Consider the following 17,134-nt stretch of genomic DNA (forward strand, 5'->3'; position numbering starts at 1 on the left):
ATGACTTTATCCACACATTTCCAAAGTTTATCGGATTTTCAAAACGTGGAAAGTGTGGCTTTAGGAACAGTTCTCAAACCACTTGTGATATTAACTGTTAAATGACACGTATTCAGAGCAACACGACTAATCTCTGTGTTATTTCCCCTCCAGAGCTCAACAGCTACCTGCACATGGACGCCAGCCTAAAGACGGAGCAGCAGCAGGCCTGGATCGTGAGCCCGGTGCTGGGGGCCGACAGCGGGCCCCTGTGCCTCAGCTTCTCCTACCAGCTGTCGGGGGAAGCCCAGGGCCACCTGAAGGTCCTGCTGCGGGACGCCCACAACGAGGAGACCGTGTTGTGGACCCTGAAAGACGACCAGGGCCCCGTGTGGAGGGAGGGACGCACCATCCTGCCTCGCTCCCCCAAAGACTTCCAGGTAATGAAACGTTTATTCTAGTTTTCTGGAATGGATCTGGTATGAAAAACACCACATTAAACTATATTAGAGGGTGCCTGCTTGATAATAGGTATCTGGGTCATACCCTTTATTGTATACCTCCCCAGTCTTTAAAGTCTTTGGTTAGAGGGAGATCAGTCTTCTCAGAGCATATGAAAGCATCCGTTTTAATCTCTGTCACCTAAGGCCAGGTTTGGCTTCAAACACAGCTAACGTAACCCATATTGTCTCCACTGGCTGTGTGATTGTTCGTGCATTTGTCAAAGACATCACAAGCAGTTAGCGCGCTCATAAAAAAGTCAGCTGAAGGAGCTTGCAGAGATGGGGAGGATGATTGCAAGTGTTGAGTGCAACTTTGAAATCACAGGCACCGTATTAAGTTTTTATCCTCTTCCTGCTGTCCCCATTTTCGACGTGCCTCTGCTCCCTGTTGCCTTCCTCCTGTCTCCGTCTTCCTCTCCCTCCTCTTGTTTCTCAACTTTGAATGCCTCGTCTTCCTCCCGCGCTAGGTTGTGATGGAGGGTTTCTTCGTGCACGGCACCAGAGGACACATCTGGATAGACAACATCCACATGAGCTCCAGCACGCCCCTCAAAGAGTGTACACGTAAGTCACACACACTCTGACACACACACACACACACTCTGACAGACACACACACACTCTGACAGACACACACACACTCTGACAGACACACACACACTCTGACAGACACACACACACTCTGACACACACACACACACACACACACTCTGACAGACACACATGTGGTGACAAACTTTATTTTTCTCCATCTTCTCACTCCGAAAGAATATTTGATAAACAAACACACACATCTATTTGACCCACCGCCTCACTCTCCGTCAGTGTTCCCTCACACCTCCTCCACTTTTAACCAGCAGGTCCTTGATCAGTGACACACATGCAGAGATAAACACCCCCCCCACCCCTAAACCCATCCCAGTTTCGGAGACAGCCTTTCCTCCGAGCACGGAGATGAAAGGAGGAAGGAGAGGGAGGGACAGCGTTTATTCCTCCAGAAAGAAAAAGAAAGAAGAATAGTCAAACTAGGCCATAAACGCCCCGTGGGCCCCGGCGATGCTAATCTATGTTTCATTAGATTTCTCTTCTTCTCTCTCTCGCGCTCATTCCTCTGTCGTGTTTGTAAACAGCTTTTCCCGAGCCGTCAAAGGGAATTACTAGACAGGCTGTTTCCCAAGCAACTTTCCGGTGCCTGGTGCGAGCCGAGCGCCAGCCCAGCCCTTAATCTGGCCCGAGCAGGGGCTTTGGAGAGGGTCTTAAACAGATCAGAGAGCGAGCCGGGGGTTCACAGCCTGGACCCTGACGTCATCTTCTGACTGACTGCAGTGTGGAGCAGAGAGAGAGAGTGTGTGTCTGTCGCTCGAACACTTCTGCTGTGTGTGTTTTTGCTATCAATCATTTGTCTGTGTCATGAGAGTCTTCAGAGAGTCGATGCAGCACAGCAGCTTGGAAGGCAAAGATGACAGCTAAGACCCCCCCCCCCCCCCCCCCCCCCACACTGCCTCCACGCTGCTGTGTTTCCTCCTTCCTCCCTTCCCTCACCTCCTTCGCCACTCCCAGAGCATGCTGGGATGTTGCTTATCACCCAACGCAGTCGAGTTTTTCACAGTATATTTGGGTTCCCGCCAAGAGGCACAAGTTCCCAAGTCGGTTTCCGTCTTTCTTTTTCTCCCACTCGCCCCCGGACACACACACACACACACACACACACACACACACACACACACACACACACACATCAGTTATTTGTGTTTGCATTCCAGCCAATCAAAGTAAAGGTTCTGCTCTGTGCATTTGCAGCAAGCCAGAAAAAAAAAACCTGCTCGCTCCAGTTTAACTGGCCTCGGCAGATAAACAACTTGAAATGCGTGAACTTTGCGATGACACACACATACACACACACATACACACACACATACGGAGCCCATAAACTCAGCCCATCTTAGATTTAGATTCCCCACTCACACAATGTACTCTGTTTGAAATTGCATTCTGCCAAAGCAGCCGAGTAAATGCCATAACTCATGTGAGTTATCTGAGGAATTAACTCAAATTTCCTCAGGAGGACTTTGATAGTCTTGTGACATTTGTGTGACATTTGGCTGACTTTTCCCATCTTATTTCAAGTTATCTAACAGTTGTCTCTCCCCCCTCTCTCCCTCCTGTCTCCATGCCTCTCTCTTTGTCCTCGCAGAACCCTTCGCAGCGTTTTCTCCTGAAAACCCAGGTGAGTTTGACTTTGATATGATGTCACTTCCTCTGTGGTCTTGCTTCCTGCCCGTTGGTTTGCACTAGCCTGGGGTTTTGCTGCTTGGTGGCACCGAGTTGTATCAAACACTTAAATAAAAAGCCCAAAGCAACAACACTGAGGCTGAGTCGGCTATAGCTGTGTGACTCCAGATGAATACATCTGCATTCATTATTAAAACATGATTCATGGCATCAGCATGTGCACATCACCAATCAAATACTAAACCCCACGCTAAAATCTAAATTTAAAAAATGCCAAATGAATAATCTCACTGTGCTGTTGTGCACTAGTTTTATCTTGTCAGTCTCAGTGGAAACAAAGCGTTAGTCTCAAAAGAGCTAACTCTGCGTGCAAGGCAAGCTAAATCAAGCGCACCTCATGGAGTCAGATATTTGAAAAGAGCTACATATTCTCACTGCCTGACACAGCCTGAAGGGTTTTAAATAACTGTCTGCCTCATGAAAAATAGTTAGAGCATCCTGGGGGACTCTATGAGATTGATGTTAGTGTTTTGGCATCTCATAATGTCTTCCAATAAGATAAGAGCTCGGCGGTTTCAGTGCGAATGTGATGTGTGTGCACTTCTTCCGCTTTTCTACTCCTCTGCCTCACACACACACTCACACGGAGTCTCTAACCCTTGATAAACATGCACAAACACACACATGAATATCACCTCACACGCACACACACACACACCAGTGTCCCCAGTGGAAAGCAATCAGATAGAGTGACTGAGCAGCGGCAGGCGCGGTGTCTCTCTCCTCCTAACTCAGCTCTGTCTAATGAGTGTGTGCAGTGTGAAGTAGCAGCAGCACGCACCATTTCCCTCTGTAATTATGTGACACGGTCCAAAAATCAGGATGTATTCAGCTCTGCTTCACCTTCCCTAGTTCAATTTGACATTCTCTCGGTCTTACAACTCTCTGTCTGAGTTCTGAAGGAACACCCGGGCTTTATTTTAAAGTTTTTCATGTCTTCGGGGGATCATTTTCACATAGCAGGCGAATAAAATCTTCTTGGAAGGTGGTTAGTTGGTACTTACCAAGAATTTGAGAAGAGGGTTCAAGCCAGGGGCAGCAGCGTATAAGATCTGTGGAGATAGTCTCCAAGGAGACGGAGCTTGGCTTGAGGGGGGAGAGGACTGGCCAGCAGGAGGATGCATGAGAAAGAAGAAAATCAGAAACCACGAACAGAGAACAGGATAAATTATGCACTCAAAACAAATCTGCCATCTCCAGCCAGATAAACAACAAATCCCAGTCCAATATCAGCTCAGAGAGCTCTGGAACATTGGATCCCACTGATTCTTGCATGAGGTTTATCGGGGGGGGCAGTGACTTCCTGTGCCAGTGTGAAACAGGAAGAGGAAGCTTCCTAATTCAATGTGTGTGGGTGCTTATAGAACTAATTATTTTTGGCTTCTGTTTCACACCAAGTTATTCCATTAGAGCTTTTTTTGACAAATTAATTGCATTGAATTTGACTGGATCAACCATTGGACTGATTTCAAACCAAATCCCTCGATGGTCTTGGTGTGAAAACTCCAACCCCAGCTACATGAGAGACATGGATGCATTTTTACTTTTATTTTTGGCCTTGGAGATTTGTTTTAATTTTTGCAACTGGCATGCTTGTGCATGCTCATACGAGGTGCACGCCTGCTGTTCATATGATGAAGAACAACAGGGATAGAAAATAAAGAATTAAATGTAGAAAAGTGCCACTCCTCTCTTTTCCCGCTGGCCAATCACTCTGTATCTCTCCACCAGGGGGAGGCGTTCCTGTGCCTCCCTTACCCATCCACTGGTATTACATTATGGCCGCGGGGGGCGCCCTCCTTCTCCTGGCGGTGGCCATCTTGGTCAGGGCCCTCTGTTGCTGCCGGCAACACCTGGCCACCAAGAAGAGCCAGCTGTCGGTGGCCTATCACAGCTCCTCGCAGTGCTTCCAGTACTCTAACTGGTCCTCCAGTATGGCCGCCCCAGGGGTGGAGCCAGTCCTGACCGTGAGGCTGGACAGCCGGGACCGACACCGGACCCTCTGCTGAGGGAGGAGCATTAGCTGCGTGTGTTTGGCAGAGCAGGGCGTACGTGTGATGTCAGTGTGATTGACAGAACATCCACTGGACGACCCCCACCCTCATTTAGTTTACAGAGGGTGATGATGACTAAACTGCCATGTGAACATTTGCTAAAGAAACACCTCCCTCTCTGCTTGGATGGATGTAGCTTGGGTTTTTTCTCTGTTCCATTAAGGAGTTTGCTGTTGACATTTCACACTGTGCTGCTCCTGATGAGAGGACTAAAGTCTGAGTAAGTTATTTATCTGAACAGCTTGTCTCGGCCCATTGAGTGCCGTCTGGCTGCTCGTAACCCCAGCGGTCCTCCTGGACTGACCCCAGCCCGGACACACACAGACATGTGTGGGCTGCAAAGAGAAGGGGTCGAGCCGCTCCTGCTGCGAGAGCCAGCCGGAGCTGCCAAACCACGGGCTGAAACAAGACCCCAGAGACCCTGGAGCTCTGCAGCGCTGAGAGAGAGACGAGGAAACTGTTAGGCTGAGAGGCATTCAACGTGCTGGCTGTGGAAATGATCTGGCAAGCCCCGGAAAAATAAAGCTCTTGGTATCTCTGTAATAACAACACGAGAAAGCTGTGATATGAGTTGTACCAATAGTGAGGGGGTTGTTAGGAAAAAATCTCTCCATTGTGCTTTTTCAACAGAGCATGTTCACATTTAAAAACAAAGGAATGCAAATCCATCATACTTTAAGTGCTGCATCACAAATGGAGATAACCAGCTCTTTGATTGAACGTCTTGTCTCTTCCTGATAAAGGCATCAGTCAGTGATGGATGCAGCCGTCTTCAGTGTTTAGTGTTTCATCTTGATTCTCTGGCGTAATAAAGCACGTTGTTCCCACTCCCATTTATGCTACATACCACCCACCCCCATTGTTCCTCCATATGTCTTTGAGCCGCCCAGATGAAACCCATGCTGAGCCCAGCCTTGTTGTGTTTTCAGTGGGAATATATGCTTGTTGTTTTTAGGGTTGTAAATAGACACAGCTGTCTGCCATTACCATTTCGCTCTTGATTTATACTCCTACAAATCCCACAATGCCACTGGACCAGCTGGAAGTAATAAGTGTATCTGTATATGCGCACCCTTCAGAGGGATCCCAGGCGTTATGAGAACCAGAGCAGAGCTAGCGATGCTTCTTCCTACAGTGCCATAAGACGCCATGAATGGCTTTAACATAATATAAAACATAGTGAATGCACTTCTTATTCATGTTTAACATATATCTGGGATCTTAAAACATGTTTTATTGGGACATTTCTAATAATTCTTACTGACATAGACAAATTGATCCCCTATTTCTCTCTCATCAGTCGGTACAGAGGTGGCGAGATTTGACACGAGCCCATTTGAACTCCTCAGATTGAATGAAATTGAGGTCTTCACTCTGTGGCTTAACGGCCCGTGCTCTCGGGATCTGTCACACCAGCAGAAATCCATCACCTCCTCGCCCGCAGCTCAGCAGAAAGCACCTCCATTTGTCGCCCACAATCTAGAAGCTGCACTTTTCTCTTGGTGGAGAAAAAGGAGGGTTTTTGGCAGGCTCTCACCACAGGCTTTTAAATCAACTTGGGGGGGTGGGATGGGACACCCTACTCTGCCATCTCCACACCGTCACGCTCCAAGCCTCTAATAGTTGTAATTAGTTAATGGACGGATAACATTTATTAAGGCTGCGGTAAGCACTTTTCCCTCCCATCTACCGCGCCTCCGTCGCCCAATCCGCTGCCAACTTCAGTTGCCCCGGAAACTGTATTAATAACGCCATTGGCCATCTAAAGACCTCCAGATCCAGACGTGTGCCTTGCCAAGCAGTTACTCCCACTATGCATGCCTGCCAAGAGCAGCGAGCGCAAACACACACACACACACACACACGTCACACACACACACACACACACACACACACACACACACGTCACACACACACACACACACACACACACACACACACACACACACACACACACACAGTGAGGAGAAAACTCATCTAAAGTACACTCCAGCTATTTGGCTCAAGTGCTGCAGTCGCTGCAAGTTTTTACAACACTTATAATCATCCAATTCAGACACTCTCATACATATCAGTTCACACCCCTCTCACAAGCACTACTTAAATGTGGCCATTAGTTTTCTTTTCTTTAATCATCTTATGCACCACTCTTAAGTTTGACAGTACCCGTGTCGATGAATTTACCGGTGATAATGATGTTGCTTATTCGATGTTTGCATCTTTATCCACACAGAATGAACAGTCTTATACCATCAGTATGCTATGTGATGACTGTGTGTTTGACATGTATCATAATGATCTTTCTCTATTAATAAAGTCATATTTTTCTATTATTCCCTGACTCATGTGTGTGTATATGGACGCTGAATACAGAATACATATGATTTGACGACATCTAAAGGGTTGTTTATCAGTAAAAATGTGAATAATCAGTGCCACCTGTTGATTGTAATGGTTTTAAATTGGGAACAGCAAAAAGCTTTATAACTTCAATTATGTTAAGGTTTTATGCTTCAAGACTTATATTTTCGTGTTTCTTTTTAACAGTTAGAAGACCCAATGAATTTGGAGATGGACGTCTTTTCAGTGGCAGAGACTCTCTTGGTGGAGGTAAGTCACTTACTCGCAGCAACACCTTTGATCAGATGTAGTCACTTCTGAGTGTCGTGTAGCTAACTTTTCTCTTCCCTTCACAGTTTTACATTTCCCGGAGTGGAACACAGCGTCCCCGTCCTCCGACCCTCCGGTGACCCGCGTCTCGGAGAAGGACAACTCGTGGCTGTACACCCTGGACCCCATCCTGGTCACCATCATCGTGATGAGCTCCCTGGGCGTGGTGCTGGGGGCGGTGTGCGCCGGCCTCCTGCTGTACTGCACCTGCTCCTACAGCGGCCTGTCGTCACGCTCCTCCACAACCCTGGAGAACTACAACTTCGAACTGTACGACGGCCTCAAGCACAAGGTCAAGCTGAACCAACAGCGCTGCTGCACCGAGGCGTGAGGAGGCTGCACGAGAGGGGAAACGGAGCGAGAGATGCTGCCATTCTGTGAAAACCTCTCACTTTATTCTTCATTTCCTCACCTTTAGTTGACTTCCTCAGTGAGTGGTGCAGATCCTCAGACATATGGACAACAGAAAGCCACTTTTATTTAGCTCAAATGGGAACTTCAAAGCTCAAAAAACGTGGCACAGTCCAGTGTTGGTAGTATTTTTGTGGTGAAATAACCAATGAGAGAAAGACTGGGGTTACCCAGATGGATCGTTCCATTGCGGGGATGTTACGCCTCAAAAAGTATCTACACATATCAATTACAGAATCCTGTTCCACCAAACGTGTATAAATGCATCCTAGATTTGTACCAGGTGAAGTTTTGATACTGTAAGCTACACAGAACACGTTGTGTTGGAAAGGTGGTAGGTTAGGAACGTGCTTAGCAAGCGTCTTTTGATCACATGTGAACACAGTGGCCTAGAACTTAGCTCCTTTGTGTGGCCTGTTGGCTTTTTTTGTTCCGTCCGGAGACTCTGCTACCTATCAGCCTCAGTTATCCTCTTAGTTCCTGACAGTCTGCGGTATTTTTAGTCCCAGACGTCCATCGCTCCGTTCCTCACTTTCTGTTTAATGTTTTCGTTCTGGCCTACCGCCAGCCTGTGATGGCAGATAAGTAGAAAAAAAAAAGAGGCGTATGTGTGTGTAGAAGTGGGGAGTTGGGGGGGGGGGCGACTTTTCAACACATTCTTTTAATGACAGAGAGAGTTATTGTTAGATTTAGTTGTTACTGGTTCCTGTCAAATAGAAGGTCATGTTTACATTGTGGTTAATGGTAAAAAGGTCAAGGAGCTTTGGTCGGTGCAACCTATGGATTGCTGGTGAGGGACTGAGAACCACTGAAGACAAACAGAGAGACAGTGGGACCCCTGCTCTCTCACAGGGGTCATGGGCTTTCTGCGGGGAAATAAAACTAACTGCGTGCCCCGGACACACAACAAGCCTTAAAAGAAACTGTTCACGGAAATGATGAAAAAGGAAAGTTGAGGCGACACGAAGACAAGAGAAGAGGTATCCATATCTTTCTCTTTCCACGTGGACCTCAAAAGCCATGATTAAAGGACCTATCCCCCCTTACTCACACATACACACAGAGCACACCACCCCCACCTCAAACTACTGGCTAATTGTGGCCTGTTTTTTTGTTTTTTTAAATGTCGGCTCTCGCAAAGCAAGGCAGGCATTCTTCGGGACTGTTTTTGAACCAATCAGAAAGGGTCTTGTATTGCACGCTCTTGATGGACTCTTAAGCCATGAGAAGAAGAGGGTGGGAGAGGAAGTCAGCTCCCATGCACACACACACACATTACTTCACTTGTATATACAGATATATATACAGAACATGAACACACTCATAAACACTGAGAATCAAAGGGAACAACAGTTGCTGCTGAGAAGCTTACGGTATATATTTTAGACCATGGAGTACAGAAATGCCCCATGGATTCAATACACACACATTTCATCCCATCTTGCTGTCACCACACACACACACACACACACACACACACACCCTCTCCTCTGAGGCCCTCTTCTCTGGACCCCACTGACTCTCTTCAAAGTGCCTTGGAGCCTCGGGGGTCCAGCTTGCCTTTGGAGCCGGTATCAGAAACAGAAAGTTGACGCTGACAGTTACAGTGTCCCAGCGCCCCCTTCTGCCTGGGAGGACCAAAACACGTAAATAAAATTTAAAAAAGGACGGGATCCCCCCTTTCGCACTGCTCGGACTGCTGTTGTTGTTGTTTTGAAGGGGACTTTGTACAGAAATGCTCTTTTTATGATTGTTATTATAATTATTGTTATGATTATTTAATAAAGGATTTATACCATAATGAGAAATAAACCTTTCTTACTGTGATACATCGTGTACATGAAGTTTGATGGAGGTTTTCGTAGTATTATTGACATTCCTGGAATACTTTTTTTTCCTGTCCAATTACCCACAAACTCCATCTGAGGCTCACTTTTAATTGCAAAAAGAATACACACGGGGAATCACACACACAGGCGCATGTTCTCGCTCTTTTCCTCCATCACACACACACACACACACACACACACACACACTCACACTCACACTCATAATGCCTTGTTGTCAGCCTGCTACACTTGGCCTCTAATCTCCACATGATGTCCCATTAGTCTGGACCTCTGGTGGCCCTCATTTAGGAGCTCCAACATCAAAGCTTTGAAGTACCCGACGTCTCAGCCACACACACACACACACACACACACACTTTCATACAGTACACATGCAATTACTCTGCCTCTGTTTTATACAGCTTGCAGAGTCTCCCACACACGGTTCCATTTACCCACATAAGCTTTCCTCACCTAAATGCAAACCCTGTTAGCAAACAGAGTTTAGATGCAGAATGTGATATCTGAGGCTCTCCTGGGTCTCTGACCTGGACGTCTGTAGTGAGACAGCCAAAGTGGTCCAATTTCTTTTAACAGGGGTCTTACAGCAGTGACTTTGGAGTTTAATGAGAGTGCCAGAGTTAATGTTGCTTGTATGCGCTCCTGAAATCTGTTTTAATGGTAGCTTTTTAATTATAGCAACATGTAACACAACTTTGAGCAGATACGAAGCGGAGCCTGTCACTCAGGTAGGACATTAGGATCCGTACAGACAGGAGGACACGTGTTGTCGCTGCACAGTGCGATGGCAGTGGCTGTTAGCATGCTCTGGTCCGTGACGTAGCGGGCCAATTACCGCCTCTGAAAAACACAGAAAATCCCCAGTCCGTTGGAGGAGCGCGATGCCATCTGCTCACAGGTCTGATTGATCCCGGTAGAACAGTCACGACCACATCACACGAATGAACGCCGACAGGATATTACCAAAGGAGCCAGATTGTCATTGTTCCATACCGCCTCTTGTTTTCACAACCAAATTATTCTTAATTTTTTTTCCCTGTGTGAGTGCGTGTGTTATCCAAATGTTGTTTTTCAAGGTTTTTATCAGTCTGCAAACGGCACACTGCGGGGGCCCTTTCCTTTAGCCGTCAGATCAGAGAGTTTTCTGCCTCAGAAGCCGAGGCGGCCTTCAAAGAAAAAGCTCTAGCACCATGTAAGTCGATAGGCCAGATTGTGGATGGAGCCCATTTGAGGGTCGCGCCACAGGAAGTGACTTCAACACACAGCTAATTAATGTGGGGATTATGTAATCAAGATGGAAAGGGGGCAAACAGGCAGCACATTAGTCATCGCAGCGAGGGGGGAAACTTTGTTTGGTTTTCTAACTTAATCACTTAATATTTCCTGAATCGTACAACATGTAGGCTTCTCACGGTGTCCTAGCAAAGTGGAGGTGGTGTGTGTCAAGGTATGTTTTTTATGTTAACCCTTCTAATCATCTCAGGAGAAATCATCCATATCTTCCCCTTCAGTGACAGTCTGAAGAAGAGTCCGACCTGGAGAGGAAACCCTACCTCTCTTTCAACGTCATCCAAAATGCACACACACACATGCAGACTTACATGTGTCATACACACCCCAATGGTCCTTCCGGGAAGGGGGCCCAGATAATCTTGCCAGCAGTTCAAAGCACCTATATGGGTCAGACCATGTGTGTGTGTGTGAGTGTGTGTGGAGGATGGAAAGGGGCTCTGTGGCAACTTGCCCTCAAATGACGAAACGCCCAATGACAACAAATGCCAAAGTCTTGTATAAACACCAGGCAGACCATCACTTTCCTTCCTCCGTGACATTATCATCTCCCCACCACATGAGATACTGCCTCTGAAACACAAATACATGGAGGAAATGATTGGGAAGCCCCAAACTAGGCCAGCTTTCTTGTCATTGTGAAGCAGCTGAGGAAATTCAAATATACTGAGGGTAATAAGGGGCCATTTCAGGGCCAAATGCTCTGTTTTATGCTTTGATGCTCCTCCCTGTAGACTGAAGCTTACGCCTTATGCAGCAAAGTTTAGTTGCAGAGCTCCGGATTTGATTTCCCAGAAGCCTCTGATATTTTTTGAGGCCATCATATGGTGTCTGGAGCATTTCCTCGTGACTGAATCTTCATTGTGGACACGCAACGTGACCACTGGTCCTGTGAGGCGGGCCACCTGTTCGCTCCACTTGAGGCTGTGGTTACAGTCACGGTTGCCCAATATAGCACGAGACACTTGTTATCAGGCATTGCAGGAGGCCCCTCGCAGTGGGTCCTAACCATCTGTCCGCTTCAGTTTGAGTGAAGGTGTTGATGTGCTTGATGTGAGGGACCAGTAAAAATACTGCTTATAAATTATGATTTTAAGTTACTGCTTAGATGCCTTACTTCCTGTCATCCTGTGTGATTACCATTAGCACTGATTAGTGTCACCTGGTCCCCCATGATGTGGAACAACTTCTCTTGAACACTCAACCAAGTCTTTTAAATCATGTTAAGTTAGAAACTGTTTGAAATGAGTGTGTTGGTGCCTTTTCAAACCTCCTAATTCTAAAAACAGATCTGAAAACTTCTGAGAAACCTTAATCAACATGAACTATTGACCCTGAAAGGTAAGAAAAGCTTAAAATATATCTGCCAATCACTACTGAGTAAAGGAAGGCTGTTAGTGGAGCGATCATGCTTGACAGGTTGTCAGGATCTGCAACAAAACATCTTCTGTAATCGTCTGTTCGATGCCGTACCGTAGACAATTCTTTACTCCAAATGTGTCATAGCACTTCAACAGAGCCAGGCCTGGAATTATTTGGAAAAGCGCGTCGATAATAGAATGAAAAAGAAAATTGGATTTCATTGATCAATTAGCAATGACATTAAAAAGAACACTTTTAGGAATTCAGCTGGGGAAGATTTGAGAAACATGCCGAAATAAAAAGCTGTGCCCATCATGACTTACTCGCTGTCATTAAAGGGGATGAAGGAAAGAAAAATGAGACGTGGAAAATCATGAATGCCTCTCCAACAGTTTAGGTTGTTGAATTGAAAAGGCCTCCTCATAACTTTCTGTTCAAATTAGGCCTTTTTCATTTTGTATTCCATGGAGGCGATAATCAAATTCAATTGCACTTTGAGACCCATCTGTTCCAAAATAATTGACGATTCTGCCCTTCAAAAAAACAACATCCCAAACCTCCCCAGCACTGCAAAATAAATCTCCTCATCTGAGTCAAATTAGCTCCACGAGTAATGTGTGTTTACAGAGCAGCCGGCACATTTCCCCTCTGATGAAGTTGGACAATGCAGTGAGAGGAAAACACTTAAAGGGGAAATATAACACTCCCTTTCAGGTTCACATTTGTATGTATTGCCTGCCTCTACTGTGACATGTTTCCATGCTTTAATGTTCAGAAAGGTCCATTTTCTCATACTGCCTGTACCACTTTTCACCCTCTGTCTGAAACCAGAGCCCAGTCTGCTCTGATTGGTTCTGTTGGGATTGTACATCCGCTTACTGATGTCCCGCCCCTTAGCCTATCACGTACAATGTGTTGGAGCTTGGAGACCATTTACATGCACAAAAACATTTACATGCACAAAAACCTAAATAAAACACTACAGGAAAGGGAAAACCCCAAAAAGCAGAATAGGGCCCCTTGGATCCTAAAACAAAGTAAAGTCATCATACATATAGACACTGATTTCCATTATGGCATGGACTTGTAGCTGCTAGTTTAGTTTTCTTTCGCGATTTCATCTTCAGCAGTGTGTAGAGAGTGGGGTGGCAGAGGGAGATTACACGGCGGCGAGGAAGCTGTGAGAGGAGAGATCTCTGTGTTTGGTTAATGTGGGCTGCAGCTCTGTATCCTCATCCTGAGTGGGTTGCTGCTGATGGCATGGGTTATATTTTATTCCTTGTAGGAGGCATAAATAGCGTGTGTGTGTGTGTGTGTGTGTCAGTAATGTGGTGACATCCTTCTCTCTGTGATAGTTCTTCACCGTGGCGCTCTGAGTAACTGTCCCCCGGAGAAAGCGGATTTACAGCCTCATTCAACTGTGCTGAGCTCCAGTTAAACATCATTCAAACCGCCAACTTAGCAATCCTTCTCCCTTTCTCCCCACACACACACACACACACACTTCCTCACACCTGCTACATGAAGCCATGGCGGTAGATTCATGAGACATTTGCAGTAAGTGTGTTTTGGAGATTTATCCCTGTGCACTGTGCCTTGTTTTTCAGCAGAGAACTTTACAGTTGCTTCAGAAATATTCATGCCGTGCCCGTGATTTAGAGAGCAGTGAAAATACAGAAAACAATTGTTGTGCATAGGCAGAGCAGGGAGGAAAAAGGGGGGCCTGCTGAATTTGCTTATCAGTCCCTCTCAAGCTACAGTTCGGGCCCTCGGAGACACAACAGCATCAGGCCACTGGGGCTCAGGCAGGGAGTCGAGTAAACACTTGGTAGTAGAATAAGCAAGCTGCACAAAAGGCCTTCCTCCCATGACCGAGGCCACACACCAAGACACAGCGCCCCACTTTTATATACACACTGGGAAGAACAACAAACAAGCAACAGAATCCACCGACGAATACTCAAATCAATATCCCCTCTTTATTTTTGAAACTGTTTGGACTTGGCGTCATCGTGGGATTATTTGTGACAGTAATAAACCCCAGAGGATGGAACCAGGGGAGCTAGGCACCACCTGCCCTCTCCTGTGAACACACACACACACACACACACACACACACACACACACACACACACACACACACACACACACACACACACACACACACACACACACACACACACACACACACACACACACACGGGGAGAGAAAACAACAAGAGTGTGACATAACAACTGATGTGTATGGCTGTGTCTGCTTTGCATGAACAGATCCGCTTGTTTTTGCATTCACAGGTTTAACTCCCATGTGTCCTCCCACCTTGGCAGATTTGTTGGTCTTAAGTTTAAATAGTTTTAGTTTAAACAAGAGGAACAGGAATAGCATTAGCATGTGATGTTGCACGCTAGCCCCACAGAGCTTGGCTAAAAAAGTGTGCGTTCAGCAGGTCAAACTACAGTATCTGCCTCTCTCTCGGCTCCTTGCCAATAATAAGAAGTGCTTCTGCTCTCGGCGCCTCTGTCTTGAGTGGATTGCCTCCCAGATTTATATGGAAGTAAAAATACAAAAAGGTTTAGCAAATTATGCGCATATAAATCCACTTCTGCACTGCTTTTTTTTAACCTGCATTTTCCAGCCATTTGTGTCCAAAATACGATTTTCTTGAAAAACTTTGCAAAGGAGACAGAATATAAGTGTTCCTCCTGCACAGGCGTGTCCCCTGCTGAGTTGTGACTGTCAAAAACAACCAGCTCCCATATCTCATGAATAAGAAGTGATATATTCTGTTTGTGTCAGCACAGTATATACATAAGTGTGCATGTTTCTTATTGCATTCCTTCCCACAAATCAGCCTGACAACATCTGCTGCTGTAAAGGTAGCCTCTGACACGAAACACACACCGCCATGGCACCGCAATGTGTCTGAGAGCATCAGTTCTTCATCAGCAAGAAGATGCTTCCAGTATTCCCACGACCCCCAACCAAATAAATAACCCGCCCCCGCCTGACACCAGTGAGAGTCCTTGTCTCCAGATGCTCTGCCTGCCTTGCATCTACCCGGAAGGCCTCCCCCTCCCCTTCCATAACCAAACTAAAGCCTTGAGAAGAGCAACGCTACCTGCATACAATCAGCACACACACGTAGCCATGATGGATGGCCTTCCCCTCTCCGTAATGCACAAACGCATTACCCATCAGCCCGGGGGCCAGAGGAAAGAGATGCTCTTTTAAAATTGACACTCTGCTCCATGGCTGCACAGCCGCTCATGCAGGAAGGTGCCTCCTCCTAATCTTCTGGGTGGAGGATCATGGCAGCACTTCCAGCTCATTTAAGACTTCTCACTTCATACTCCATTATTCAAAGTTGTTAAGGATAAATCACTCTAAGTGTGAACGTGTGACTCTGGGCAAGGGTAGTGGCAGTGCAAGTTTGAGGTACTAAATTCAAATCTGCAAAATAGCATTACAGGGCCCCTTTAAGTTTGTAGTGCAGCATCGCAGACACCCTGATATTCTTCCTCTCAATCTCCTATATCATACTCCCGTGACATCTTGTGCATAACATACAAACTAACGCAATTGGGGTGTGTGTGTGTGTGTGTGTGTGTGTGTGTGTGTGTGTGTGTGTGTGTGTGTGTGTGTGTGTGTGTGTGTGTGTGTGTGTGTGTGGAGAAAAGGGTGCTGCTAGTTTTCCAGTCCATTGTGTCTGAGGTGAGGTTAACAATACCTCTCTGCCTCGGCCTATCTCCCTGTGTACCTGTGACAGACTCACCCACACACTGGGGCCTCAATATGCCTTCTCTTATCTGTGTTATCTTCGGCACACACACACACACACACACACACACACACACACACACACACACACACACACACACACACACACACACACACACACACACACACACTTCTCACTCCTCACTCCAAATCCCCTCTTTCCCCCTCAGACTATCTCCTGTCTGTGAAGAGGACTGCTGTGGGTAGTCCCTTTGTGTTTATCGAGAGCAGTTTGACAGGAGACCCTCTCCCCGCCGCTGCTCTCTTCACAGCAGGAGAAGGAGGCTGAAATCCTCTCAGTGGGCGGCCGGGGTCTCACAGTTCAAGCTCAGACTCAGAGACACAATGTCAAGCCGAGTGGAGAGGCTCTCTAAGGGGAAAGCCCTCTCTAGCGCTGGTGGTCATCGACCCCATGTGCTGAGACGTTAAAAGCCTTGGGTTACATATCAAAAAGTAAGAACATCTCATTCTTTATTATCCCCTCACAGAAAGAATCTGTTAGTCCAGACATGCCTTTACTCAGCGCAAAAACTGTAGGTGGTCCATTCACTACCAGGATGATGAAACAGGTTGAAAACTTTGTGAATGGAGAAGTCCCCTGCAGACAGCCAAGTGTAGACCAGATGTCTTAACCAAGGACTTGGCGCATATACTTTTCCAGGAAAGTCTGTTTGTGACTTTGGATCTGGCAGATAAGCTTGAAAAACAGACGTACAGTAGTGGTAGGAGTGAAGCTGTGGCATGAGTAAAGACTTTGGAGACATGCCTGAATATGGTGTAGCATCATACCTTCAAAATATCTGAGAAATACAATGAAATCTTTCTTTTCTGGCACATGAATAGCAAAACGATAGCTTCTATTCGAATGGTAAATGAAAGATGATGGTGGCCTTGTTCCTCAGCGCTGTTGCAGAGAAAGCTCATCCAACAGCCACACAATAGATT

The 17,134-nt window shown here is 46.4% G+C and overlaps 1 protein-coding gene across 5 annotated transcripts in view; it reads left to right on the plus strand.

Moving 5' to 3' along the window:
- Positions 1 to 9,710, plus strand: part of nrp2a (neuropilin 2a) — a 53,116-nt gene extending 43,406 nt beyond the window's left edge. For 4 of the 5 annotated variants that reach the window (XM_034151266.1, XM_034151268.1, XM_034151267.1 and 1 more), the window contains exons 14-18: positions 154 to 419; positions 950 to 1,046; positions 2,677 to 2,709; positions 7,376 to 7,438; positions 7,525 to 9,710. In XM_034151266.1, the coding sequence (XP_034007157.1) occupies positions 154 to 419; positions 950 to 1,046; positions 2,677 to 2,709; positions 7,376 to 7,438; positions 7,525 to 7,829 (764 nt within the window). In that variant the 3' untranslated portion in view covers positions 7,830 to 9,710. Of the gene's footprint in view, positions 1 to 153; positions 420 to 949; positions 1,047 to 2,676; positions 2,710 to 4,505; positions 7,162 to 7,375; positions 7,439 to 7,524 lie in introns of those variants that run through there. The other variant, XM_034151270.1, reaches the window with a different exon arrangement.
- The last annotated feature ends 7,424 nt before the right edge of the window (positions 9,711 to 17,134 follow it).

Source organism: Trematomus bernacchii, unplaced genomic scaffold (assembly GCF_902827165.1).
Source record: "Trematomus bernacchii unplaced genomic scaffold, fTreBer1.1, whole genome shotgun sequence".
In the NCBI taxonomy this organism is placed as follows: Eukaryota; Metazoa; Chordata; class Actinopteri; order Perciformes; family Nototheniidae; genus Trematomus; species Trematomus bernacchii.